The 26168-nt window shown below is 49.8% G+C and overlaps 1 protein-coding gene across 1 annotated transcript in view; it reads left to right on the top strand.

Moving 5' to 3' along the window:
• The window catches only part of PLXDC1 (plexin domain containing 1), a 64971-nt gene that overhangs the window by 4011 nt on the left and 34792 nt on the right, over nucleotides 1–26168 (top strand). The window contains exon 2 of the mRNA XM_024130278.3: nucleotides 4409–4590. Coding sequence (XP_023986046.1) covers nucleotides 4409–4590 — 182 coding nt within the window. The remainder of the gene's footprint in view (nucleotides 1–4408; nucleotides 4591–26168) is intronic.

Raw genomic sequence — 26168 nt, 5'->3', positions numbered from 1 at the left:
TCCCTTCCTTCCTCCCTCCCTTCCTTCCTCCCTTCCTTCCTTCCTTCCTTTCTCCCTTCCTTCCTTCCTTCCTTCTTTCCTCCCTCCCTCCCTCCCTTCCTTCCTCCCTCCCTCCCTTCCTTCCTTCCTCCCTTCCTTCCTTCCTCCCTCCCTCCCTCCCTTCCTTCCTCCCTTCCTTCCATCATCCATGTCTGCTTGATGAACATCTGCTCTATGTCAGGCACCCAGAGCCTGTGGTGGCACAGGTAGCAGCAGTATGTCAGGATCAGGGCTGGGACGGTGCAGGTAGCATTTGGGGTGAGGGGCAGAACTATCAGAGGAGGCACTGGGAAGACGTGACATCTCATGAGACTTGAAGGATGAGCAAGAGCTCATCAGGAGAAAGATTTATTGATGGAGCAGAGCGATCTAGGATGAGAAAATTGCATGTGTGAAGCCTCGTGGCCAGAGAGAGTAGGGCTGCGTCCTGCAAAGGACTTTAGGAAGGTGGGAGGCTGGAGAAGCCAGCAGGGATCCCGTCACAAAGGGGCTCAAGTGCTGAGTGGAGGAGCTGGGCTTTCAGGCGAAGGCTCATGGCGAGAGGGGAGCATGGGAGAGATGGAATGAAGTTTGTCCCCTGGACAGGATCCTCTGGCAGGCGTGTGGAAGACTGGCCCAAGGGCATGAAGGGTGCGGGCTGAAGTTGCCACCAGGAAAGAGGTGCCGGTGGCCAGGACTGAGTGGTGGCCATGAGGCTGGAATGGCAAGCTTGTGTGATGCGTGGGGTGAAGGTGGCTTGGCCCAGGCGCTGGGATTGCGTGATGAGGCCTCGTGAAGTCAGCCTGTGGCTTTTTGCCCTGGAGCAGGGCAGGGGCACCAGAAGAGGGTTGGGGCACTACCACTGGGCCGTCCCCCTGCATTCCAGGGGCTACAGTCTGCCAGAGAAGCTCCCAGGTTCGGACCCAACGGCACCCAGTGCATTCTGCCCTGGGGCTGCCCGTGCACCTTAGGACACAGCCTGGCATTGACGGTCACCTCTTGTACTTTCTGTGGTCTGAGCAGAGCCTGCACTTTTTCTGCGCCTGAGTGCAAATCCTGTCCTGGACTAGTTGTGTGGCCTGGGGAGATTCCTTAATGTCCTCGTGCCTCAGTTTCCCAATTTGTAAAAATAGATCTAAAACTAGCCTAGCACCTCTCTCATGGGGTGACTGTGGGGGTTAAATGAGTTAGTGGGTTTAAAGCCCTTGGAATAGTACCAGCACAGAGTAAGCATTCTCTAAAAGTCAGCTGTTATTTTTATCATTACTGTCACTATTGTGACATCGCACTGGACTGTATGCCACTTAGGGCCATGGGTGGTGGAGTGGATGAATACATGACTAGCGTATATGCTCTGGAAGCTTCTTGCCGGGAAGAAGGAGCTCTCCAGTGCGAGGCAGAAGGCAGAGCAGGGGGTGGCTGAGGGTCGGATAGGTGTGTAACATGTGTGTGAGCCTGCAGGAGGAGGGCCCAGGCCTTCAGGCAAGTGTGCGTGTGCATGTGGGCCCCAGCACACACACGTGAGCAACCAGCCGTGTTGGCTTCTTCTGCAAGCGGAGGGGGTGATGTCCCATCCTAGCCACCTGGGAGGGGCCAGGGTGTCGGGGGTTGGGAGGGCAAGATTCAGGTTTAGGACAGAGTAGGGCAAGGTTCCTCGGCAACCTCCCTCTCTGTCCCTCGCCCTTGTCTCCTTCCTGGACACTTTGCCTCTGGTCCTGACCCTGAGCATCCCTGTTTATATCATTAACTTTTTTAAAAAAATTAATTAATTTATGTATTTTTGGCTGCGTTGGGTCTTCGTTGCTGCATGCGGGCTTTCTCTAGTTGAGGTGAGCGGGGGCTAGCTATTCCCTGTGGTTCATGTGCGGTGGCCTCTCTTGTTGTGGAGCATGGGATCTAGGCACACGGGCTTCAGTAGTTGTGGCCCGCGGGCTCTGTAGTTGTGGCCTGCGGGCTCTAGAGTGCAGGCTCAGTAGTTGTGGTGCACGGGCTTACTTGCTCTGCGGCATGTGGGATCTTCCCGGAGCAGGGCTCAACCCGTGTCCCCTGCATTGGCAGGCAGATTCTTAACCGCTGCGCCACCAGGGAAGCACCTCCCTGTTTCAAAAACCTTCTCATTTATGTTTCTTCCTTGATGCTCATGGTGGCCTGTGCCATAGGCATGATTGTCATCCCCATGTTCGTGATGAGGAAACTGAGGCTTAGAGAGGTAAACTGATGGGTCCAAGGTCACACAGGTTGTGGTGGCAGGTGTGCCCTCCCTGGCCCCAGCTCTGGCTGGGCCCCTCTCCCTGCCCTCTCCCCAGGCCTCAGGCCCCCACCATCCAGGCTCCCTCCTCTCTCGGTTGCAGGACTGTGATGCCTGCAGATCCCCAGCATCCCTTTCTGGGCCAGCTGAGCTCCTCTACTTGCTCTGCACATGCTCCTTTCCTGTTCTGGTTCCTGCCCAGGCCTGAGGGCTGCTTGCAGGAGGACACAGGGAGCTGTGCAGACCAGCCCAGCACAAATAGTTCTGCCACCAGGGGCAGCTGTGGGCCCCACCCGAGAGTGGCAAGACAGCCCTGGCTTGGGGTCTGGGCCACAGGCAGGCTGCCTTCCCAGCACTGGGCTCAGGTCCATCTCAGCCAGTGAACATCTTGGGGAAGGGGTCTGGAGACCACCCTCTCTCCATCTTTTCCAGAGCATCTGGTTGCGATTAGGGGCAGGGGAGTGAGACGGGGCCGGCAAGGATCCAGCAGGCGCCAGCAGCCAAGAATGACTTAATTGGATAAAATGTCTAATGACAAACCAGAGCCCCACAGCAGGGTCCTGGCCTCAGTCCCAGGCCTGGTCCTGGGCAAGCCTTTTCTCAACCTCTGTTCTTGATGGCTCCCAAGTTACCTCCAGTATAGTGTCCTCAATTATGCAGTGATTGAGCACCTACTGTTTGCGAGGCACCGAGGATACACATTTGTGGAAGGTGGGAGGGTCCTGTGGGAACTCAAGTCTACCAGGGAGACAGGCACAGTTAGACCACCAGCAGATGCTCTAGGAGAGAGGGCTACATCCAGGAGCTCTGGGGAGGGGGTGGGGCAGGTCGAGGTGGAGAAGGGCATCTGACACAGTGCAGGCCTGAAACTGATGGAGATCACAGGGAATGTCACCTCCACCCGTCTGGTGGTCTGTGTCCCATATTCACGTCCGTAGTAGGTGTAGCAATTGGAGAGACCGTATAAGACACATCTTTGGGGGCATAAATCTTTCTGAAATGGAAAAGCATGGTTTCTTTGTCATTTGGAATAAATTTAATGACCTAGAGTGAACTGGAGAGAGCATCAAGTCGAGGAATGGCTGCTAGATGGCCTGTGTGCAGCCACTCTCCAACCCTGTGCCCGCAGCAGACATTGCTAATTGATCATGACAACCTTTCCTGCTAAACACAAATGGAACCTCAGAATTCTTCACAATTAGAGTGCTCCTGGCTGTCACTAATCGACTGGAGATGGCTTTTGAGATGAAACCTATTTGCCATCATTGATGGTGTCTAAGCTCCTTGTTTCATGGGGAAAGTGACTTGCCCAAGGTGTTTGAAGGTAGTGATGAGACTAAACAGTGGTCCCCACTATGGAGACATCTTCAACTGTCACAACCTGGGAGGAGGTGCTACTGGCATCTAGAGGGTAGAGGCCAGGGATGCTGTTAAAAAATCCTGCAATGCATAGAACAGTCCTCCACAACAAAGAATTATCCAGTCCAAAATGTCAGTAGTACCAAGGATGAGAAGCCCTGAACTAAAAGAACTCTGCTCTCTGGCTTCTAGTCCCTGGAGTCCCCTGGAAGGCGAGATTATGTGCCATTTCTGGTAGAGAAATAGGGAACTGGTTTGGAATTTTCCAGAGCAATTATTCTCACTCTTGTCTGCTGTGTAAGGTCCAGGTCTTCTCAAAAGCTCCCCGGGGGATCATTTAGGGCTTCTCATGCACAGGCCACACCGCAGACCAATTATATCAGAATCTCTGGGGTGGAACCCAGACACCAGGAATTTTTAAAACTCCCCAGATGATTCCAGTGAAGTTGAGAATAATCACCCCTTTGGGGGCAGATAAGGGAAACTTATCTCCATCCCTACCTGCTGTATGACCTTCTTTAACCTCTGTGAGCTGCTGATTCCTGTCTGCAAAATGGAGAGCACCATATCTACGGTGGAGGGCTGGAGTGAGGGCTAAAAGTGTTTCCTGTGCAAAGTGTGTGGCATGGAGCTCAGTGCATGTTGGGTATCTCCTGCCCTGATAGTGTCCCCAGAGTCAGTGACGGCATGGGAATCAGGGCTTCTGCAGAGTAAGCGGGCTGGTCCCCCTCCAGGGCCTTCACTCTGACTGTCAGGACTCAGCTTTCTGTCCCCTTCTCCCAGGTCAGGATGCAGGCCGAGGCTCTGGAGGGGCCGTCCAGGGGACCACCATGCAGGGCTGGAATCGGAGAGCCCGAGAGATCCCCGGCCAGGTGTCGGAGCCGGACAGGACTCAGCTGAGTCAGGACCTGGGTGGGGGCACCCTGGCCATTGACACACTGCCGGATAACGAGACCAGGGTGGTGGTAAGTGCTGGAGGGACATGGAGGGGGAGGGAATTGGCAGTGGAGGGGGGGGCCCAGGTGCCCCATGTACACTTGTCAGACACACAAGTATATCCTTTGGGGTTGGCCCTGGACGTCGGTGTGGAGAGAGGGCTCCCGGGAGAGGGGATGGAAGCGGGGTCAAGCCTGGGTCATAAAATCTTAGCATCTCAGAGCTTCATAGGCTTGCCTACCTCCTTGTGGACCCAGAGAGGTGAAGTGACTTGCTCAAGGATGCACAGCATGTCCACAGGGTTCCTGACACCGGACTGTTCCACTTCTTAGGGCCTCCACTAGAAGCTGAATGAAGGTGGCATTATTAGTCACATCCGGCTGCCAGCTCTGGCCCCACCCCGACCTCATTTCTGCACCATCTGCAGACCATGTGGCTCCAAAGGGTTAATGGTACAGAGGCTCTGGCTGCTCAGCCTCAGGGGAGGGCACTCTGAGTGGAGGAAGCAATTAGGGTGATGCTGCAGGAGAAAACCTCCTCTGCCTGGGGCAGTTCTGGGCGTGGCAATGCAGGGAGGAACTGGCCCCTTGTAGAGCTGGCCCTGCTCCTCAGCTGGCTACCTGGGAGGCTCATGGGGGCCTCTGTGTCTGTGGGAGAATCTGTAATCATGTGTGTGTCTGAGGGTTATTGTGTATTATGTACATTTGCCTGTGTGTCTGTCACCATGAGCTGCTGTGTCTGAGATGTGTGTGTGTGTGTGTGTGTCTGTCTGTCTGTGTGTCTGTGTGTGTGTGAGACCGTGTGAGTGTGAATGTGCCCATGGCTGTGTGTGGAGGCGCCCATGGCTGCCGGTGAAGAGGGTGGATTCTCAGGATGCAGAAAAACTATGAAAGGAGAAGCAACAAGAGGATGGGCTTCTTCTTGGCATTTCTTTATTTTATGTTTAGTAACTAATTTTTTAAATCCAAGAAGCGCATGCAGTCAAAAAGGCCAAATAGGACTTCCCTGGTGGCATAGTGGTTAAGAATCCGCCTGTCGGGCTTCCCTGGTGGCGCAGTGGTTGGGAGTCCGCCTGCCGATGCAGGGAACGCGGGTTCGTGCCCCGGTCCGGGAAGATCCCACATGCCGCGGAGCAGATAGGCCCGTGAGCCATGGCCGCTGGGCCTGTGCGTCCGGAGCCTGTGCTCCGCAACAGGAGAGGCCACAACAGTGAGAGGCCCGCGTACCGCAAAAAAAAAAAAAAAAAAAAAAAATCCTCCTGCCAATGCAGGGGACACAGGTTCGAGCCCTGGTCCTGGAAGATCCCACATGCCGCGGAGCAACTAAGCCCGCGAGCCACAGCTACTGAGCCCGCATGCCTAGAGCCTGTGCTCTGCAACGAGAAGCCACCGCAACGTGAAGTCCGTGCACTGCAACAGAGAGTAGCCCCAGCTCACCACAACTAGAGAAAGCCCGCGCAGCAACGAAGACCCAACGCAGCCAAAATTTAAAATATAAATAAATAAATTTATTTTTTTAAAAAAAGGCCAAATAGTGCTAAAATCAGAAAACAAAACACATCAGTCCGCCCCTCTCCTCCGGACCTGCCCACCCCTCTCTCAGAAGGTGTCACTTTGGGCACCTTCTTCTGGCGGTCATTTCCATATTTCTAAGTAAATTGCTTACACTGCTACCTGTCAATAAATCCATTTAGACGTTATCTGTTGGTTGCCTGTTGTGTAGATGGAGTGGTGGGATCTTCTCGGACCGGGGCACGAACCCGTGTCCCCTGCATCGGCAGGCGGACTCTCAACCACTGCGCCACCAGGGAAGCCCGAAGAGTGCTTTTTATATGCCTTTTATATACTCCCCCAAGCGTGGTTTAACGCTCTCAATATAACTGTTAAAATCCATATGCTCTGCTTTTTATCATAATCAGGTAAATATTGTTCACCACTAATCCAATCAGGGTAATACCATTGTTTACTTTCTTGCATCATTTTTGCTTTTCCTGCCCCCAATCCCTACCTACTTTCTTAGTTTTTTGTACTTATCATGGCTATATATTCTTTTTTTTCTTAGTTAATTAATTAATTAATTTTTGGCTGCACTGGGTCTCCATTGCTGTGTGTGGGCTTTATCTAGTTGCGGCGAGCGAGGGCTACTCTTCGTTGTGGTGTGCGGGCTTCTCATTGCAGTGGCTTCTCTTGTTGCGAAGCACAGGTTCTAGGCGTGTGAGCTTCAGTAGTTGTGGCATGCAGGTTTAGTAGCTGTGGCTCGTGGGCTCTAGAGCGCAGGCTCAGTAGTTGTGGCGCGTGGGCTTAGATGCTCTGCGGCATGTGGGATCTTCCTGGACCAGGGCTCGAACCTGTGTCCCCTGCGTTGGCAGGCGGATTCTTAACCACTGAGCCACCAGGGAAGTCCACTGCTATATATTCTTAAACATCCATTGACCTCAAATATAATTTTTGGTGTGGTCAAACCTGTCAGTTTTTTTTTTTTTTTTTTTTTGGAAGCCTCTCAGCCATCGTCATCCTTCTCCAACCTGGCCAGGTGCGCGCCTGCCTGCCCACAGCCATCCTGGGACCTCCCTCTCCTTCATCCTGGAACTCCCTTATCTCTCTCCTTGCTAGGCACCCTGTTCTCTTGACCCTGTGTCTTTTCTTTCCCACTTCATTCCCTTGTTTGTTTAGCTTTCTGAGAAAGGTTACAGAAGAGGAGAACTTGCACATCTGAAAATGCCTTTATTGTATCCTTGCACTTGACTGATGGTTTGGCTGAATATAGAATTCTATATTAAAAATAATTTTCCTTCACAAGTTTGCAGGCATCTCACATGGTCTTCTGGCTTCTGATGTCACCGTTGAGAGGTCTGATGTGCTTATGCCCGATCTTTGCAGACGCCCGCTTTCTCCGCCTCTGGAAGCTTTCAGGGGTGTTCCCTTAACCCCAGCATTCTGAAAGTGCCTGTTTTGGCTCTTTCTCTCTCACTGTGCTGGACACTTGATGGACTGTTTCAACCCAGAGACTTATATTCACCAGTTCTGGAAAGTCTTCTTGTTTTATTGCTTTGATCATCTTTTCTCTACGTACTCTCTTCTTTCTACCAGACCCCTCAGTTAGATGTCCATCTTGGCGATTGATCCCCAAACTTTCTTCTCTCTTCTGTTTCTATCCTTTTGCATTTGTTGTTGTCTATTTGTTAGTTTGCTTGTAATTGTTGTTGTTAATCCACTTTCTGGGAGATTTTCTCAACCTTATTTTCTTAATGTTACTGATTTTTTTTCTACTATCATATTTTTCATTTCCAAGAGCTATTTATTATTTTCTGATCATTTCTTAAAAAAACAGTCTCCTATTGTTCTTGTGTCATGGATGTAATAGCTTCTCTCTCTAAGGATATTTTTAGAATTTTAATATTTTTTCCTGCATCATTTCTTTTCTTCCTCCCTCCCTTCCTCCCTTCCACCTTTCCTTCCTTCCTTCCTTCCTTTCTCTCTCTCTCTCTCTCTCTCTTTCTCTCTATCTCTTTCTTTCTTTCCGTTTAATGCAGGGACAGTGTACACAGGAGGGCCAGGTGTGGGCAGGGTGAAGGAAGAGAAGACGTTAGGAAAAGCTGCAGCAAGGAGCAGCTAAGACCTCTACACGTGAGCCTGAGCTGGCAGGGAGGGTGGGTCCCCAAAGGAGCAAGAGCTGTGATGCCTCTGCAGGAGGGGTGCTGGACAGCGGCTGTACCAGTGGGGGTGGGAGACGCACCAGGGCCAGCCTGCACCCTGGTGTGGAGGGAGCAAGGTCATACATTCTCTGAACTCTCTCTCTTTCTGCATCATTTCTGTGACTTATCTTTCCTTCTACCTCGTCCTCAGACGCGGCTTGGCCCCATTCCTGATCCTGTCTTTATTTAAAACGTTGATCTTTTGCTCATCATGGATTTTTCTGCATCAATTTAACTAATTTGATTTAAAAATATATGGCATTAAAATATTCTCTTGATGACTGAGCTTGTAGATGCCACTTTTTAAATGTTTTTATTTAAAAAAATTTTATTGGAGTATAGTTGATTTACAATGTTGTGTTAGTTTTAGGTGTACTGCATAGGGATTCAGTTATGTGCACTTGACCCACATATTATACTGCCTCCCAGAGAGTTTCTAAGTTCTTAACTGTCCTCCTTTTTCACTGACGTTAACTGCTTTTTCTTTTTAGCTGTAAGATGCTTTTCAATTCAATACATATTTATTCAGTAGCTGCTATGTGCAGTGCTCTGAAAGGAATAAAATGGTACCTAAAAATGATCCTTGTTCTGTGGGCATCCCTGGTCTTGGAGTGAGCCTTGAGAAAGAGAGAGAACCTATAGGAAGATGTTACCTCAACTGGATGTTCTTGCCCTCTGGGCAAGCCTTAGTATTTTGTATCATACAAAATCCTGGCAGTTAAGTTGGTTGTTTTGACATATTATTACATGAGAAGTTTAACTGGGAACAATCTCATATTCAGATACATTTCTGATGCTATCTAAATGCAAACATATTTTAGTCTTTCCTTCTTTTCTCTATCCAGTTGTCTTCTTTGAGTCATTAATTCATTCAACAGTTTTAATTGGGCACTTCTTTGAAAAGTTTCTTAGTAAGTGTGGTGGCAAACATAAAAGTTTACACAACTCAGTACCTGACCTCAAGAGTTTTATATCCCTGGGGGCCCTGGCAGATCATTGATCAGGCTGGTACTTTTCAGCATAGATATTTCTCCTTTGTATTATTATCACTTTGGCTTGATGGAATCAGGAAGTGGTGACTTTTCAGAGCCTTGGGAGTGCCAGGCAGTGAAGAGCTTAGAGTTTTTGTGCAAGACGTTCGTTCAGTAGAAGAAAATGATCAGACATGTCTCAGTGCCCTCGTTGTTAGAAAGAAATTGTTTCAAATATTTGTTTCAACCATTTTTATTTAGAAACTTTAGCAACAATAAGATCACAGACATTGAAGAGGGAGCATTTGAAGGCGCAGCTGGTGTAAACGAAATACTTCTCACGAGTAATCGTTTGGAAAATGTTCAGCATAAGATGTTCAAGGGATTGGAAAGCCTCAAAACTTTGTAAGTATTCTTATTTGCATTGTGATTCTTCTACTACAGGATTGTAATTCCCAGGTCATTATATTCCTGGGAGGGGGAATATCTCCTGCTCTTCCTCACCCCCCCCAATCTCTGCTCTGTCTCTGTCTCTCTGTATCTGTCTCTGTATCTGTCTGTCTCTCTGTCTGTATCTCTCTCTCTCTCTCTCTTTCTCTCTATCTCTTTCTTTCTTTCCGTTTAATGCAGGGACAGTGTACACAGGAGGGCCAGGTGTGGGCAGGGTGAAGGAAGAGAAGACGTTAGGAAAAGCTGCAGCAAGGAGCAGCTAAGACCTCTACACGTGAGCCTGAGCTGGCAGGGAGGGTGGGTCCCCAAAGGAGCAAGAGCTGTGATGCCTCTGCAGGAGGGGTGCTGGACAGCGGCTGTACCAGTGGGGGTGGGAGACGCACCAGGGCCAGCCTGCACCCTGGTGTGGAGGGAGCAAGGTCATACATTCTCTGAACTCTCTCTCTTTCTGCATCATTTCTGTGACTTATCTTTCCTTCTACCTCGTCCTCAGACGCGGCTTGGCCCCATTCCTGATCCTGTCTTTATTTAAAACGTTGATCTTTTGCTCATCATGGATTTTTCTGCATCAATTTAACTAATTTGATTTAAAAATATATGGCATTAAAATATTCTCTTGATGACTGAGCTTGTAGATGCCACTTTTTAAATGTTTTTATTTAAAAAAATTTTATTGGAGTATAGTTGATTTACAATGTTGTGTTAGTTTTAGGTGTACAGCATAGGGATTCAGTTATACATATACCAATATTCATTCTTTTTCAGATTCGTTTCCTATATAGGTTATTACAGAATATTGAGTACTATACAGTAGGTCCTTGTTGGTTATCTATTTTATATGTAGTAGTGTGTGTATGTTAATCCCAAACTCCTAATTTATCCCTCCGCCCCACGTTTCCACTTTGGTCGCCATAAACTTGTTCTCGAAATCTGTGAGTCTGTTTCTGTTTTATAAATAAGTTCTTTTTGTTGGTGCCACTTTAATTTTTTTTTTTTTTTTTGCGGAGCACAGGCTCCGGACGCGCAGGCCCAGCGGCCATGGCTCACGGGCCCAGCCGCTCCGCCGCATGTGGGATCTTCCCCGACCGGGGCACGAACCCGTGTCCCCTGCATCGGCAGGCGGACTCTCAACCACTGCGCCACCAGGGAAGCCCTGTTGGTGCCACTTTAAATGTTACACCTGAGGTCAGTGCCTCCCTCGCCTCACCCTAATCCCGGCCCTGAAGTGGAGCCGTTCACTTCCCATCCTGCCCTGTCTTCTCCATCCTGCAGAACCAAGGAGCCATGGTGGGATGATGGAATGGAGGGCCAGGCCAGGAGAGGTACTCCAAGTAAGGGAACACTTGGAAACTCACCTTGTCCCCAACCCCCAGCTTTGCTGGGCTACCGGTTAAAGAACTGGTATTTGCTCTGGGCCAGACACCATGGTCAGAGGGCCATGGTCCAGTCTGTGCAGAGAGGCCACTGCAGAAGAGAGCCACAGAGACGTGGCCTTCTGGAAGCAATTGTCTGTGGGTGTTCAGAAAGGGCAGTGAGGGTCATTAAGAGCCAGTATGGATTCAGTAACCCCAGAGCTTAAAAAACAGCTCAAATTCTCGGGCTCCACCCTGGACTGATTGGTTGAGAAACACTGGAGCCTGGGAATTTGTTTCTTTAAAAGTCCCCCCATGTATCCTGATGGTTCTCTAGGTGTGGGAACTTCTGAGCTGCAACATTTCAAACCAATTTTAAAATCGGTTGCCAAATTGAATGCTGGAAGCTGAGGCTTTCTCAGGCACCACGTGGCTGGACTTGACCACAAGACTTCCACCATCCTGGGGGCTTTGTGGCCCCCTCAGTAGCCACACATTAAGAGAGCACGTGAAGAAGCAAGGCCACCCTGGCAGGAGGCCCCTCTGACTGCGCTAGGGGTGTCCCCAGCCCTGCCCAGAAGATTGGAGGACCAGACTTCTAGACCAGGCTTCTCCCTTAGCTGGAAGAGAGTTCAGCATGTCAGATTAGGAACCGGAAGGCTTCCTTGGCAGGCTGGTTGATAGTTGGCCTCAGGCCAGATGAAACTATTGGGATAATTATAAATCCTGGCGCTTCCGTTTAGAATAAGGTGGGAGAGATGTGACTTAGCAGCAGCTCATGAGGAAAAGACTTGGGGCTCCTCACTGCCTGTGGGCTGGGATGAGTCAGGAGTGCGGAGTAGCTGCCAAGGACGGAGGTGGGAAAGCCAGCTGTGTTCATGGAAACCCACGGAAACCCACAGAAACCCGGGGACCAGGGTTGGGGCTCTGGGGATCCTGTGGGGTTTTTCTTGTCCTGACCACAGCTGAGGGGTTTGAACCCCCTTTCAAATGGCTTTCTAGAAACCAGAGTAGTCCAAAATGGTTGAAAGAGTTTGGGGTATTTAACCTGGCATAGAGAAGCTTCTAGATGTGGCTGTTTTCTAATAGCTGCAGGGCTGTGACTGGGGCAGAGGTAATAGACTGTTTTCCTCCATAGCTCACATCCCTTCCTGCCCTGAAGTATCTATTTATTTGTTGTTATTGCCTGTCTTCCCCTGAAACCGAGGCACCGTGAGACCCAAGACTGTCTTATCACTCTGTAGCCAGTGCCTGATGCATGATGGGTGTTCCTCTTTTGAAGGAACAAAAGAAGTAGGGATTTCTCCATCTCCAGAGGCCTTGAAAGACAGGGTTGTTGCAGAGAAGAGGTTGTGCCTGGGGGGAGTTGTTGGGCTTAGTGGCCTCAAAGGACCAAACTCTACTGACTCCCGGGTTCTCACACACATAAGAGAATGTCAGTGCTTATACATGCCATAGATGCCGGAACATGTGTGCACACACTGCGACCCGGGGGGGGTCTCGTGCCAGAATCCTCAGAGAGGCCTGTGCTCCATTCCTACCCCGCCTTGAGCCCATTAGGCCTTGCACTGAGCAGCACGGTGACAATCGCCCCCCTCAGCACAGCCAGCCCGCCACACCACCTGGGCTGTGCGCTCACCCTACCCTGGATGGTGGGCCCTCTTGGTCCCTGCAGGTGCCCCGGGAAGGGGCCCAGAGACAACTGCTTCTCCCGTGTCTCTGGTCAGCGTCTCTGAGAGCTGGGGTCTCTCTGGCGGAAGGAAACCCGATCTTGGCAGCAGAGGGCTGAGCAAGAGGGAAGTGGAAGGAAGGGGACATTTCAGCAGGTTTGATTTGGTCTGTTTCATAAAGTTTTCTTGGCTTTCAACTGTTGACCCATATCACAGTCTAATCTATGCCAACAGGAGCCAAGCTTTAGTTCCCTCTGCTCTGGGGCCGTTAACGAGGGGCTTAGGGCCTGGCAGGTGGGCTGCCATCCCCTTTGCCTCCCCCCCGCCGCCCACCCTGGAGTCCCATCATCTTCCTTCTTTGTTCCTCAGTCCACCCTCCTGGCCCCAGCTTCCCTTCTGGCCCAGCTCCCTCACCTCAGCCCCTCTGCCCAGCCCCCATCCCAGGCCTTCTCTGGCCCAACCCCCCTCTGACCATCTTCCCTTCTTGCCCCTCTGGCCCAACCCCATCTTCCCAGTCCCTTCTGCCCAGCACTTCCTGCCTGGCAACCTCGCCACAGTGCTCCTTCCAACTCAGACCCTCTGGCTTTGGAGGCCTTGAGGCATCCAGGCTGCGCTCTCAGGATGAGCTGGCAGCTCCAAGGCCCCTGGTCAGAGCCATCTCCTTGGATTTTATTCCCATGCTCACTCTACCACCACATCCCTGTGGAAATAGAATTCTTGTCCGGACTTAAGCTTTCCAGAGATTTTTCCACCAAGACCAATCCTGAGGCTCTGGGGACAGTGGAAATTTTGTGGGCGAGGGAGGGACTGGGGAGAGCCATAGTGCTAAGTCAGAAATCCGGGAAGAACCACAATTTACTCTCCAGGAGGCTTAAGGGGGATATCTTCAAGCCTGGGGATTTCCAAATCCAAATTAAAGGTTTTCTTGGTTCTGTGGTTCATGTCTGGGTCACAGTTTGGGAGGAACCAAGTTTAAGAGCAGTCAGATTTGGAGGTTCCCCCTGTAATAGAACAGGTTCACACCTTAATAGAAAATTCTGACTCCCCTCCTCTTACCCCAGTCTTCCTCCTGGCTCAGCTTCCCTGAATTCCTCTCCTCTCTGGCCCAAGCAAAAACTTCCCAGCTCATCCAACCACCATGGCCGGCCCAGGAATGCTGAGGGACCACACAGTGGGATAGGGATTACATCATCCAAGACAGTTGGGCAGCGAGAGGAACAAGTGAGTGCAATACCCTCCTGGTTTCTACACCCTCCCAAAGGAGGCAGTTCCCAAAAGGAGACCTTCAGAAGGGCCTAGGGGGAGACGGGACAGACAGACTTGTAGCATCGACACATGAAGAGCCCCAAGCGCTGCTCATGGAAGAACCCGGCCATGGCGGTGCGGGCGCTGAGGGCAAAGGATGAGGTGCCGAGGCTGTTAGGGGAAGACTTCTGGGGGCTGAGGGTGAGATGGGTGGAGGGAAAGTCGTGAGCTGAATTTTGAAGCGACAGACGATAAGAGATTTTGTGAGAAGAATGGGTGTCCAGGGAGGTGGGAGGTGGAGTCCAGACGTCCAGTCTTCAGCACTGTGGAAAGAGTCCCGCAGTCTTGGCCTTCCATCTGGCACGTACCAGCTGCTGACCTTGGGCTGGACGCTTAAACCCTCAGTTAATGAACCTGGAGCCTCAAGCCCCTACTAGCTTCAGATTTCCCAAATAAGGGGAGGGTAGGTACTGATCTTCCTGGGTTGAGACTCAAGAGCAAAATGCGCGGCATGCGATGGGTTCTCAGTCCCGGTGGTCTCCCTTGCCCGGCTCGGTAAGCGTGCCACAGCGCCCTCTGCTGGCTGCTCAGGCCCAGGCGGCCTGTCTCCCACGCAGGTCCCTTTGGTTGACCCTTTTCCTTTTCCTTCCGCAGGCTGGTTGTTTGGTTGGTTGGTTGGTTTTCTTTCTTGTTGAGGTGAGATTCACGTAACAAAAAATTTACCTTTTTAAAGTGAAGTGCATTTATTATACCCACAATGTTGTGCAACCATCACCTCTATCTAGTTCCAAAACATTTTCACCACCTCAAAAGGAAATCTTGGACCTTTTAGGCTGTTGTTCCCCGTCCCTCACCCCCTTCAGTCCCCGGTTATCACCAATCTGTGTTCTATTTCTATGAATTTACCTGTTCTGGATAGTTCATATATAAATGAAATATCATATATGATCTTTTGTGTCTGGTTTCTTTCACCTGGCGTAATGTTTTCAAGGCTCATCCATTTTACGGCTGAATAACATTTTCCATTATACGGATATACCACAGCTTTGTTCATCTATTCATTTGTTGATAGACATCTGAGTTTCTTCCTTTTGGTTCTTGTGAATAGTGCTACTGTGAACATGTATATGTGTATGTGTTTGAGTACATATTTTCAGCTCTTTGGGGTATACCTAGGAGTGGAATTGCTGAGTCATAGGGTAATTCTATGTTTAACTCTGAGGAACTGCCAAACTGTTTTCCACAGTGACTGAACCATATTACATTCCCACCAGCAATGTAAGAGGGTTCCCATTTTGCCACATCATTGCCAACACTTGTTATTTTTCTTTTTTTTTTAAATTATAGCATCCTGGTGGATGTGAGCTGGTATCTCATTATGGTTTTGCTTTGTGTTTCCCTAATCACTAATGATGTTGAGCATCTTTTCATGTGCTTGTCGGCCATTTGTATATCTTCTTTGGAGAAATGTCTACTTAAGTCCTTTGCCCATTTAAAAAATTGGGCTGTTTGTCTTGGGAAAATTTCTTTCTTTCTTTCTTTTTAATAATTTTTTTCCCTTATTTTTTTGCCTACGTCGGGTCTTAGTTGCAGCACACGGAATCTTCCTTCGTTGAGGCATGCGGGATCTTTGTTGCGGCGCTCGGGCTTCTCCCTAGTTGTGGTGCGTGGGTTTAGTTGCCCCGCAGCATGTGGGATCTTAGTTCCTGACCAGGGACTGAACCCGCATCCCCTGCATCGGAAGGTGGATTCTTTACCACTGGACCACCAGGGAAGTCCCGGGAAATTTTCTTTTCTTTCTTTCTTTTCTTTTTTTTTTTTATTTTTTTTATTTTTTGCCCACACCACGCTGCTTGCAGGATCTTAGTTCCCCAACCAGGTGTCAAACATGTGCCTCCTTACAGTGGAAGCATGGAGTCCTAACTACTAGACCGCCAGGGAATTCCCTTGTCTTGGGAAAATTTCTTAACCCCTCTGAGCTCATTTCTTCACTGTCAAATGGTGATGCTATATTGCCTAAGTGTACTTGCAAAGGTGTCATACGGTAATCTACATACAGGCGCCCAGGGTTGGAAACGATAAACATTAGCTGACTCTGAATTAGGCTCTGGCCAAGGTGACCAACCATTTCGGTTTTCCCAAGATGGTCCTGATTTTGGCACTGAACCCCTCAGTCTCAGGTACATCGGGACAGTTGGTCATCTTACTCTGATCCCAGTACGGTAGATAGTGCGTATCTTTGCCATATCATCACTCTAAACCTCAGTTTCCTCATCTGTAAGGTGGGACTGAGAACGCCTCATGGAGTTGTTATAAAAATCGGTTGAGCTAATTGGTTGAAAAGTTAACCAGAAAGGTCTCGGAAAAAAGGGTAGTGCTTTTTCCCCCAGATCTTAGCTGGAAGTACAGAAATGGGATCCCAGCGACAAAAGAGGATTTCCTGGCCTTGAAGCTTCAGGGGCTGCCCTTCATATGCTCACAACTCCTCGTATGATGGGAGCTTGTTAGAAAGGCAGGTCAAGCCCCTCAGACCTGCAGCATCAGAATCTAATTCCCAGGCGATTTGCATGCACATTAAAGTTTGAGAAGTTCTACTTTATATCAGAGGCTCTGAAGCAGGGGCAATAATCCGGGATATGGAAAGTGTATCAACAAATTTATCACGGCAGTATTTAAAAATAGAAAAATAAAGCATAAAAACTGGAAACTACCTAAGTGCCCAACAGTAAGGAAAAAGTTAATAAAACTGTGTGTTTTCTTCTGAGTAGATGGCCGTGACGCCTTTACAAATGATGGTTAAAAGACCATGTTCAACATCAAAAACTGCTTCAGGTATCATGAAACATGACAGAAGCAGTCCACACAACTGGATAGTCAGCAGGATAATAACCACGTGAAATTACATTCATATGAAAAAGACTAGAAGGAAATATGGCAGAACAGGACGAGGTGAGAGACTGTAATCCGGGATATGGAAAGTGTATCAACAAATTTATCACGGCAGTATTTAAAAATAGAAAAATAAAGCATAAAAACTGGAAACTACCTAAGTGCCCAACAGTAAGGAAAAAGTTAATAAAACTGTGTGTTTTCTTCTGAGTAGATGGCCGTGACGCCTTTACAAATGATGGTTAAAAGACCATGTTCAACATCAAAAACTGCTTCAGGTATCATGAAACATGACAGAAGCAGTCCACACAACTGGATAGTCAGCAGGATAATAACCACGTGAAATTACATTCATATGAAAAAGACTAGAAGGAAATATGGCAGAACAGGACGAGGTGAGAGATTGGGGGGGGGGGCCTGTTTTTGTTTTCCCTGATTTCCTAATTCTCTGTGGTTATATGATATATATTGATGCTATCAAAATCTCTGGTTGACTGATATCCTCCAAAAGCCCGCATGTAGAATCAGTGTCGGGATAAGATGCTTCTTTTCTTCATGAAGCGTGAGGGGTATTAAAAAATGCTTTGTCTGGAAAGCCAGCTCGCACCCTCTTTCCAAGCCTGGTCCAAATCCCCACTTCCAGGACCTTCTCAGGTCAGCCTCACCCACCCTGACACCTCTTTACCCCAGGCCCTCAGCACCATGCAAATACCCTTTTGTCTAGGCTGGGTCCCTCCCTTCCCGGGTTAGTCCAGGGGACCTGTTTTCTGCACTCCTGTGATGACAAGTGTTCCAGGTGGTTTATTTCAGCCTGAGACTTAAATACCTCCGGAGGGCAGATGGAGGTCATCATGTGGATGCATGAGGTAAGGGAACTAAAGGAGCCCTCCTTGAGCGCTGGCCTCACTCTCTGGCCTTATATTTCATCCACCCAACTACCCCAGGAGGCAGGTGTTTCTAATACTATCCGGGAACAGAGAGGTGAAGTGCTTGCCCAAGGTTGCACAGCTAGTGAGTGCCAGAGCCAGGACAAGAACCCAGGTCTTTCTGTCCTTGGAGTCCTCAGAAACAAAAATGAGTGACGCGTTGGTCCAGACAGAGGGTGCTTCTTAACCAGTGCTCTTCAAGCTTTACTGTGCAAAATAATCCCCTGGGAAGCTTGCTCAAATGCGGATTTTGATCCAGCAGGTTTCGGGTTGGGCCCTGGATTCTGCGTTTCTACTGAGCTCCCAGGTGATGCTGATTCTGCTGGTCTCTGGGCCAGACTTTGAGTAGCAGGGATCTAGGAAACATTCCTATTGGCCTTGTAAAGCCTCCTAGAACGGTGGAGGCAGGGAATAGGATGCCCGTTCCCCCAGTAATCCCCTCAGCATGTCCTGGGTTGGATTCAGTTGCCTGGCATGCCATCCTAACCAGCATGGCTGGCCAGACCTCTCCAATAGGCCCTGCAGGATGCCCTTGGTTGCTTGCCCTGGCATTTCCACTTGCCAGTTGGCTGGCAGGTGATGGGCTGATGGTGACAGCTTAGCCAGAGTTCCTGTCCAGAAACGTCTTGAGCCCAGCCAAGGTAAATGCTGCCCTGCTGTCAGAAATGAAGTGCCTGGCAGGCTCTGGGCATGAATAATTGAGGCAGAGAAGACATTGTAACAGCAGGTGCTGAAGAGGGGGCTGGGGATGGTTTTGAGGACGCACTCCACAATCAAGACCTTTCCTGGAAAGGTCCAACAGAATCATCCTAATAGCTCCCACTTTTCAAACACCTACTGCGGACCAGGCACTGGGCTAAGAGCTTTATGTTGCTGTGTTTTGTCTAATCCTTTCAAGAGCTCTGCAAGAAAGGTTACTGATGAGGGAACTGATGCTCAGAGAGGAGAGGGATGTTTTGCACCAACTATTATGTAGTGGAGCTAGTTTTTGAACTTGGGGCTGCTAACTCCACAGCCCCTGCCCTTGATCCTAAAGCAGTGGTTTTCAAGTTGCACTCCACGGAACCTTAAGGGTTCCCAGAGGTGCTTCATGGGCTGCTGTAGGCCGGAGGGTGGTGGGGAAGGAAGTAGCACAGCAGGCTAGGCTCCACGCCCTTCTCTTTCCTTCCCCCAGAGTGGCCTTACTTTGAAGTGATTTATGTATTGCGCCTCCATGGAAGTTTAATTGGAAGAAAGGATTTCGTGGTCAAACATGTTTGAAAGCCACGTCACGCTGCCTACCAAAATGAATGTGGTTTATCGACTGGGGTTTCTTGCAGGCATCTCAAAGAAACATAGTTCCCTTTGGCGGACTTGCCAAATGGTCTGGCTCGTGCTAAGCTCCCTGACCCTCTGTAATGTCAGGTCACCCCATCTCAGCTTCTAGCCTCCAGTCCACAGTGCCTGGAGGGCTGCCCTCTGGGTTATCAGGACTGCCCCACAGACAGCAGGTCCAATGCGGTGACATCTGTGAATTGGGTGAATTCCTCAGGCAAGTTCACTGCCAGCCACGGCCTCTAAATCCTTTTCAAGAGACATATCTATATGGAATATGTGAAGAAGGCTTCGGATTGACTGGGCTTAGGATGCAGTTTCAGCTGTTGTAAAAAAATGCCCAACTACAAGGTAGTTAGACATGAAGGAGGTTTATTCTTCTCTCACATGTAATAGTGTGAGCATAAGTAAGCAGGAGTTGATGTAGTGTCTCTGTGGTGTTAGGAAACCAGCTTCCCTCTACGACATGTGCCTCGCATGTTGTGGTCCAAAATGGCTGTTTCTGCTCCCACCATCACATCTGCATCCCAAACAATGAGAATGGGGCAAGGCGAGAGTCCCCCAGTTCCTACTGAGGACAGTCATTCTGCTCATCTTCCACTGGCCAGACAGAGTCATGTCTCCTAACTGTAAGGAGGGCTGGGAAACGTAGTCTGGCTTGGTGCCCACGTGCCTAACTAAAGCTGGAAGATTCTGCTACTAAAGGAGAAGGGGAGAGTGGTTATTGGGAGACAGTTATCCATCTCTGCTGTATGTGGACTTCGCCTTCAAAACTGCAGGTGCCGGTGGCAGCATGATCAGGGACCTGCAGTGGCAGGCGGGAAGCACCCCCAAGGTTGTTGAATTCCAAGCCACCACCAAGTCAAGAAGCCAGTGGTGATTGACTTTGTAGAAGAAAAACCATGGTGGCTAGTGTGTTGCCAGGGAAAAATTCTCCCAGAAATCTGGTTTCTCATTTCTCTCTTCCCATGCAGATTCTCGCTGTCTGTGCTGGTGAAGGACTATCTGTGGTATCCCTGGAGGTACTTCCTCTGATCACCCCGTGAGAAAGACTCAATTAGGGCTCTTTTGGTTCCAAGGAACCATTCCAGCTGTCTCAGGGGAAAGGTTTATAGAGAGGGTGCAGAGACCTGTCACGGGATCGAAGGGCTGGAGATGAAGGACAGACTGACTTCAGGGACCTGGAAAGCTGTCAGAAACCAGGGCTGCTTTCTCTGTCTTTCCCTCCTCAATTCTGTCTCTTTTTTACTTACCCAGCATTTATTTATTTATTTATTATAAATTTATTTATTTATTTTTGACTGCATTGGGTCTTTTTAAACATTATTAATTAATTTATTTATTTTTGGCTGCATTGGGTCTTTGTTGCTGCGCGTGGGCTTTCTCTAGTTGCAGCAAGCGGGGGCCTGCTCTTTGTAAGGGTGCATGGGCTTCTCATTGCGGTGGCTTCTCTTGTTGCGGAGCACAGGCTCGAGGCGCACGGGCTTCAGTAGTTGTGGCTTGTGGGCTCTAGAGTGCAGACTTAGTAGTTGTAGCGCATGGGCTTAGTTGCTCCGTGGTATGTGGGATCTTCCCCGACCAGGGCTCGAACCCATGTCCCCTGTATTGGCAGGCAGATTTTTAACCACTGCGCCACCAGGGAAGTCCCCAGCATATATTTATTGAAGCCGGATGTGAGGGCTGGCTTCCTTCTCCTTTCTGTGGACCAGCAGTCACACTTAGGACAAGGCCCTGATGACACCAGAGGCCCCGTGTTCCACACTTGCTGCCCTGCTGGACTCTCAGTCACATGATCGAGTACTCTTCCTCCGAGTTTGAGCAGGGGGTGCCAGGGTTTCCTTCCATGGCCTGAAAGCATCTCCCGTGTTAGCTTCACTTCCTCGGAGAAGTGAAGCTAACACTTCCTCCTTCTTCCTCCTCCTTCCCTCCCTCCCTCCTTCCTTCCTTCCTCCTTTGACTGAGAACTGTTTTTCTTTCCCCTTCCCTGCATCCCAAACTCCTCCTACTCTGCCCCACTTGGGACAGGAATACAGCCCAACTGAATGCTTCAAGCCTTAACTGTAGCAATTCAGGTCTTCTGACTGGAAGGACCTCCTAAGGTGATGATACGAGCATTTCAGGAAACGAAGATGAGGAGTTGGAGGTACATTCCTTTGGGCAGGATGTCCCAGCTCTGGGAATGATTTCCACGGACTTGGGTGCCCAGAGGAGGCAGCTGCTTCCTTCACACATGGCTTTTGTGTCACCTGCCATAAGTGCTGGGGGAGGATGCTGTCCTTATTGGTGTCACAATGCACATTCTCAGCGCAGTCTCCGTCACCATCAGCCGTGGGGTCCTGGTGATTGAACTCATTCAACAAGCAGATCCCTAACACCTACCATGTGCCAGGTGCCAGCCCTGTGCTGGGAAGGTGCTAGGGGTGAGGAGGGGATTGGGACACGGTCCCTGAACTCTGTGCTCCAGAAAGGATCCACTCTGGTTCTTCTGATGTGAGACATTTTAACTAATCACTAATAAGCAGCCCAAGTTGCCTTCCGGTGGGGGGGGTCACTTGAAGACCTGAGAAACAGTGGACAGAGGAAAAGTCACTGCCTTTGAGTGAGACTGACCTGGTTTCAGAGAGTCATGTGGGCCTTGGTTTCCCCACTTATAAAATGGGACTAATTTTATCTTATTTTTTTATTTTATTTTATTTTTTTTTGTGGTATGCGGGCCTTCCTCTGCTGCGGCCTCTCCCGTTGCGGAGCACAGGCTCCGGACGCGCAGGCTCAGCGGCCATGGATCACGGGCCCAGCCGCCCCGCGGCATGTGGGATCCTCCCGGACCGGGGCGCGAACCCCGTTCCCCTGTATAGGCAGGCGGACGCGCAACCACTGCACCACCAGGGAAGCCCCTGGGACTAATTTTAGCACTCATCTCCCAGGGCTGTCACGCACAACCGTCGCAGATCTGCAAAGGCCAGCTTCCCTTCTCTTTCCTCCCATTTTCCCAAGCACCTCACCGCCCCCCCCACAACCCCTGAGGGCTTCGTTCTTGGCTCTGCCCAGGAGTGACCCCAGCTCCAAGTTGTCCCCTCCTCTCTAAGCTGCAGTTTGACCTCACCCATCACCATGGAGCCTCCCTAGGCCGGGGCTTGGAATAGCTACCGCTCCCGGCTTCACTGTCCTGGGGATAATCAGTCACCCCGTGCCAGGAGAGGTGGTCTGTTGGGGCCTGTTGGGAACCTGTGGCCAATTCTGCATGGCTCTGCCCCCTGAGGCAGTCCTTGCACTGGCAGGCCAACTGCACCTGGCACTTTGGAGGCCAGAAGCAGAGCCCACCTGGCCTGAGCAGGGGACCCATAGGTACGGAGGCCCGTGCTCACCCGGGGATCTGCTGACACATTGGAGAGAGTGTGTGCCTGGGAGCTAGAGGCAGCAACTCTTTTAGTTTCTGACTCTCCTTGAGTCAGCACGGCTGAAGACTTTTTGTTAGTTAAGAGGTGCCATTGGAGGGCTCCTTGGGAACTCAAGGAATGAGGCAGGTCTGTCCCAGGATCCCCCAACAGCACACAGCCTGGCTCCGCAGCGGAGCGGCACCGGCTGGGGCGGTAGACTGTTTGTCCTTCATGGACCAAAGACTCAGAGCAATGGGCTAAACGTCCCCAGTCACGCCACCCTTTGCCTCTTAGATGAGGCAGCAAGAGACGTGTTAACGTCTGTTTGGGCTTCACAACTGCAGAGCGTGGCTTCTGTGCAGGGGCCCTCGTTTCCAGCGCTTGGAGGTTTGGTGAACGCTCTGACCAGGCGAGTCCCAGGAATCAGGTGATGGAAACCGGACCCCTTTCCAAGCCTCCAAACAGCAGTTTTAAACATAGACCTCTCAGGTTCCTAGGTGGGAGCTGTACTGACTTCCACTGTACCTGACAGTACCTGTTCCCCATGAGCTGCTGTCCTGCTTTGTTTGGTAATACCATCCCATCCTGGTCACTAGAATGCATGGTGGTAGCCATAAAACAAAGGATGAGAAGGCTTTCAACAAACTATGCTTTGAATGGTCCTGCTCTGAAATTATGAATGGTCATTCATTTATTATCATTTAAACCCCATAGGTAAAAGCTGACCTTACCCGTGGGGAAGTTATGGTCTTACAGGAAAGGCAAGTGTGGAGATAACAAATCTAAAAGTCATGTCAAGGGAATTCCCTGGCAGTCCGGTGGTTAGGACTCTGCGCTTTCACTGCTGAGGGCCTGGGTTCAATCCCTGGTTGGGGAATTAAGATCCCACAAGCTGCACAGCGCAGCCAAAAAAAAAAAAAAAAAAGTCAAGTCAGTCATCACAAGTGTACAACACATTGAGAGGGAGAAGCCTGAGGTGCAATGAGAGTGTAACGGGGGCATCAGGAAGGTACTCCTGAAGAAGTGACCACTGAGCTGAGGTCTGAAGGACAGAGAAGAGTCAGCTTCTGAACTGAATGAGAAAGAGGTTTGGAGATACAGGAAGTACCAAGGTCCTGAGACAGACAAGCACTTGGTGATTTCAGGAATTGAGAGAAGCCCAACAGGGCTGGAGCCTGGAGAGCAGGGGGGAAGGTAGAGGTAGGTGGTGGGTTGGGGCCAGACTACTATGCATCAGGAAGAATTCACGTTTGCGTATAACAGGGTGCTGAATCCGAGGACTTAACAAGCATCCCTCCAGGGACCCAGGTTCTGTCTAACTCTCCACTCCACTAGCCTTAGGATGTGGCTCTTGTCCTTATGCTCACAAGTCGGCTGTTGAAGCTGCAGTCATCACATCTGCATTCCAGGCAGGAATAAGGAGAAGGGCAAAGGCAAGAGGGACAAGCAGTCAAATTTGCCTGCTACAAAATCAATGTGCTGTTAATCAAAAAGAGGGGTAATGAATATTGGATAGGCAGTGTCTAGAGTTTGCCCCACAGGGCCTTGTAGGTCACGGTGAGGAGTGTGGCCTTCAATCTGAGTACAGCTGGGAAGCCAGAGAATTTCTAAACATGGCGGTGACGTGGAAGGGGAGACATTCAGGGTTGCCCCACTTGAGGCAGAACAACACACACCTGTGTATTAGCCCCCTAGGGCTGCCATAACAAAATATCACAAACTTGGTGGCTTAAAACAATAGAAATTTATTGTCTCACAGTTTTGGAGTCCAGAAGTCTGAATCAAGGTGTCAGCAAGGCCACTCTCACTCTGAAGGCTAGGGAAGAATCCTTCCTTGACTATTCCTAGTTTCTGGTGGCCCCTGGCAATCCTTGGTGTTTCATGGTGTGTAAACTGCATCACTCCAATCGCTGCCTCTGTTGTCACATGGCCTTCTTCCCTGTGTCCCCTCTGTGTCTCTGTTTCTAAATCTCCCTCTCCTTTCTTTTATTAGGACAACTGTAGTTGGATTTAGGGCCCACCCTAATCCAGTATGACCTCATCTTAATTACATTTGCAAAGACTCTATTTCCATATAAGGTCACATTCAAGGTATGGGGGTTAGGACTTGAACATAGCTTTACGCAGGCCACAGTTAAGCCTTCTGTGCGTTCAAAAGGGCTAGAGTGCCACCTAGACGCTGCTTTGCTCTGTTGGTCACTCATGTCCCCCTCCCCGACAGGTCATAATAAGACAGCCTAGGAATTAGAGAGGCAGGTTTACTTCCAAAATTTTGACTGTGCCAGGCACCGGTCACTCTTTCTAATCCTATAAAAGGGCAAAAGGAAGGTTCTGGGCTCCCAGAACAGGCCTCGCCTGTTCAGGATTCAGGAACCTTGAGCCATGGGTGCAGAGGTGATCTTGCCTGTCCCTATGTGTCAGGGGCTCAGAGTTGGGGGTTGGGGGTGACGGTGGGAGTAGACATTTAAATGATGGGCTGAATAGCATCTAAACTTGGTTTTCCTTTCTTCAGGCAAAATTTTAGGCTAACGGATGCCCTTTAATAAACCACTCCTTTGTTGGAGCTGGTGGAGAGAAGAGTTGAGCTGTAGCCATGGCTGTGGCAAGTGGTTGCAGCTGAACCTAAACTGGCTTCAGCGCTGGAGTCCTGCAGACTGTCAGATGCACAGTGTTGGGCAGGGCGCCCTGTTATTTTTGCTTTGAGGTGGAATAAAAACCGCTCACCATGTGCCTCCCAGGAAGCAGGCTGGGGGCCCTCAGACTCTTCTCTTGGGCACCTTTGTTCACATGTCTTTGCATGTGACTCCCAGTGCATCCCTCCCCCACCTCCCCTCCCCCTTGGCAACCACAAGTCTGTTCTCTATGTCTGTGAGTCTGTTTCTGTTTTGTCGACAGGTTCATTTGTGTCATATTTTAGATTCCACATATTAGTGATATCATATGGTATTTGTCTTTCTCTTTTTTAAAAATATATTTATTTATTTTTGGCCGCATTGGGTCTTCACTGCTGCGCGCTGGCTTTCTCTAGCTGCGACGAGCGGGGGCTACGGCAATGGAGCTGCTAGTCCCGTCCTGAATTGCTTATATCTGGACATTGCTACGTTTGAAAGAAATTACTAACATTGTAGTTTAAACCTTTGTTATTGTGAGTCTCTGTCAGAGCAGCTAAACGCACATCTTTTTTTTTTTTTTTTGCTGCGTTGGGTCTTCGTTGCTGCGTGCGGGCTTTCTCTAGCTGCGACGAGCGGGGGCTACTCTTCGTTGCGGTGCACGGGCTTCCCATTGCGGTGGCTTCCCTTGTTGCAGAACACGGACTCTAGGTGCGCAGGCTTCAGTAGTTGTGGCGCACGGGCTATGTTGCTCCGCGTCATATGGGATCTTCCCGGACGAGGGCTCGAACCCGTGTCCCCTGCATTGGCAGGCAGATTTTTAACTGCTGTGCCACCAGGGAAGCCCTGTCTTTCTCTTTCTGACTTACTTTACTTGGTACGATAATCTCTAGTTGCATCCATGTTGCTGCAAATGGCATTATTTCATGCATTTTTATGGCTGAGTAGTATTCCATTGTATATATGTAACACATCTTTATCCCTTCATCTGTAGATGGACATTTAGGTTGTTTCCATGTCTTGGCTATTGTGAATAGTGCTGCTATGAACCAGGGGTGCATGTATCTTTTTTTTTTTTTTGCGGTATTTTGGGCTCCTCCCGCCGTGGCC

Source organism: Physeter macrocephalus, chromosome 14 (assembly GCF_002837175.3).
Source record: "Physeter macrocephalus isolate SW-GA chromosome 14, ASM283717v5, whole genome shotgun sequence".
NCBI lineage: Eukaryota > Metazoa > Chordata > Mammalia > Artiodactyla > Physeteridae > Physeter > Physeter macrocephalus.
Note: the sequence above shows the minus strand (reverse complement) of the source record. Positions and strands in the feature narration are given on the sequence as shown.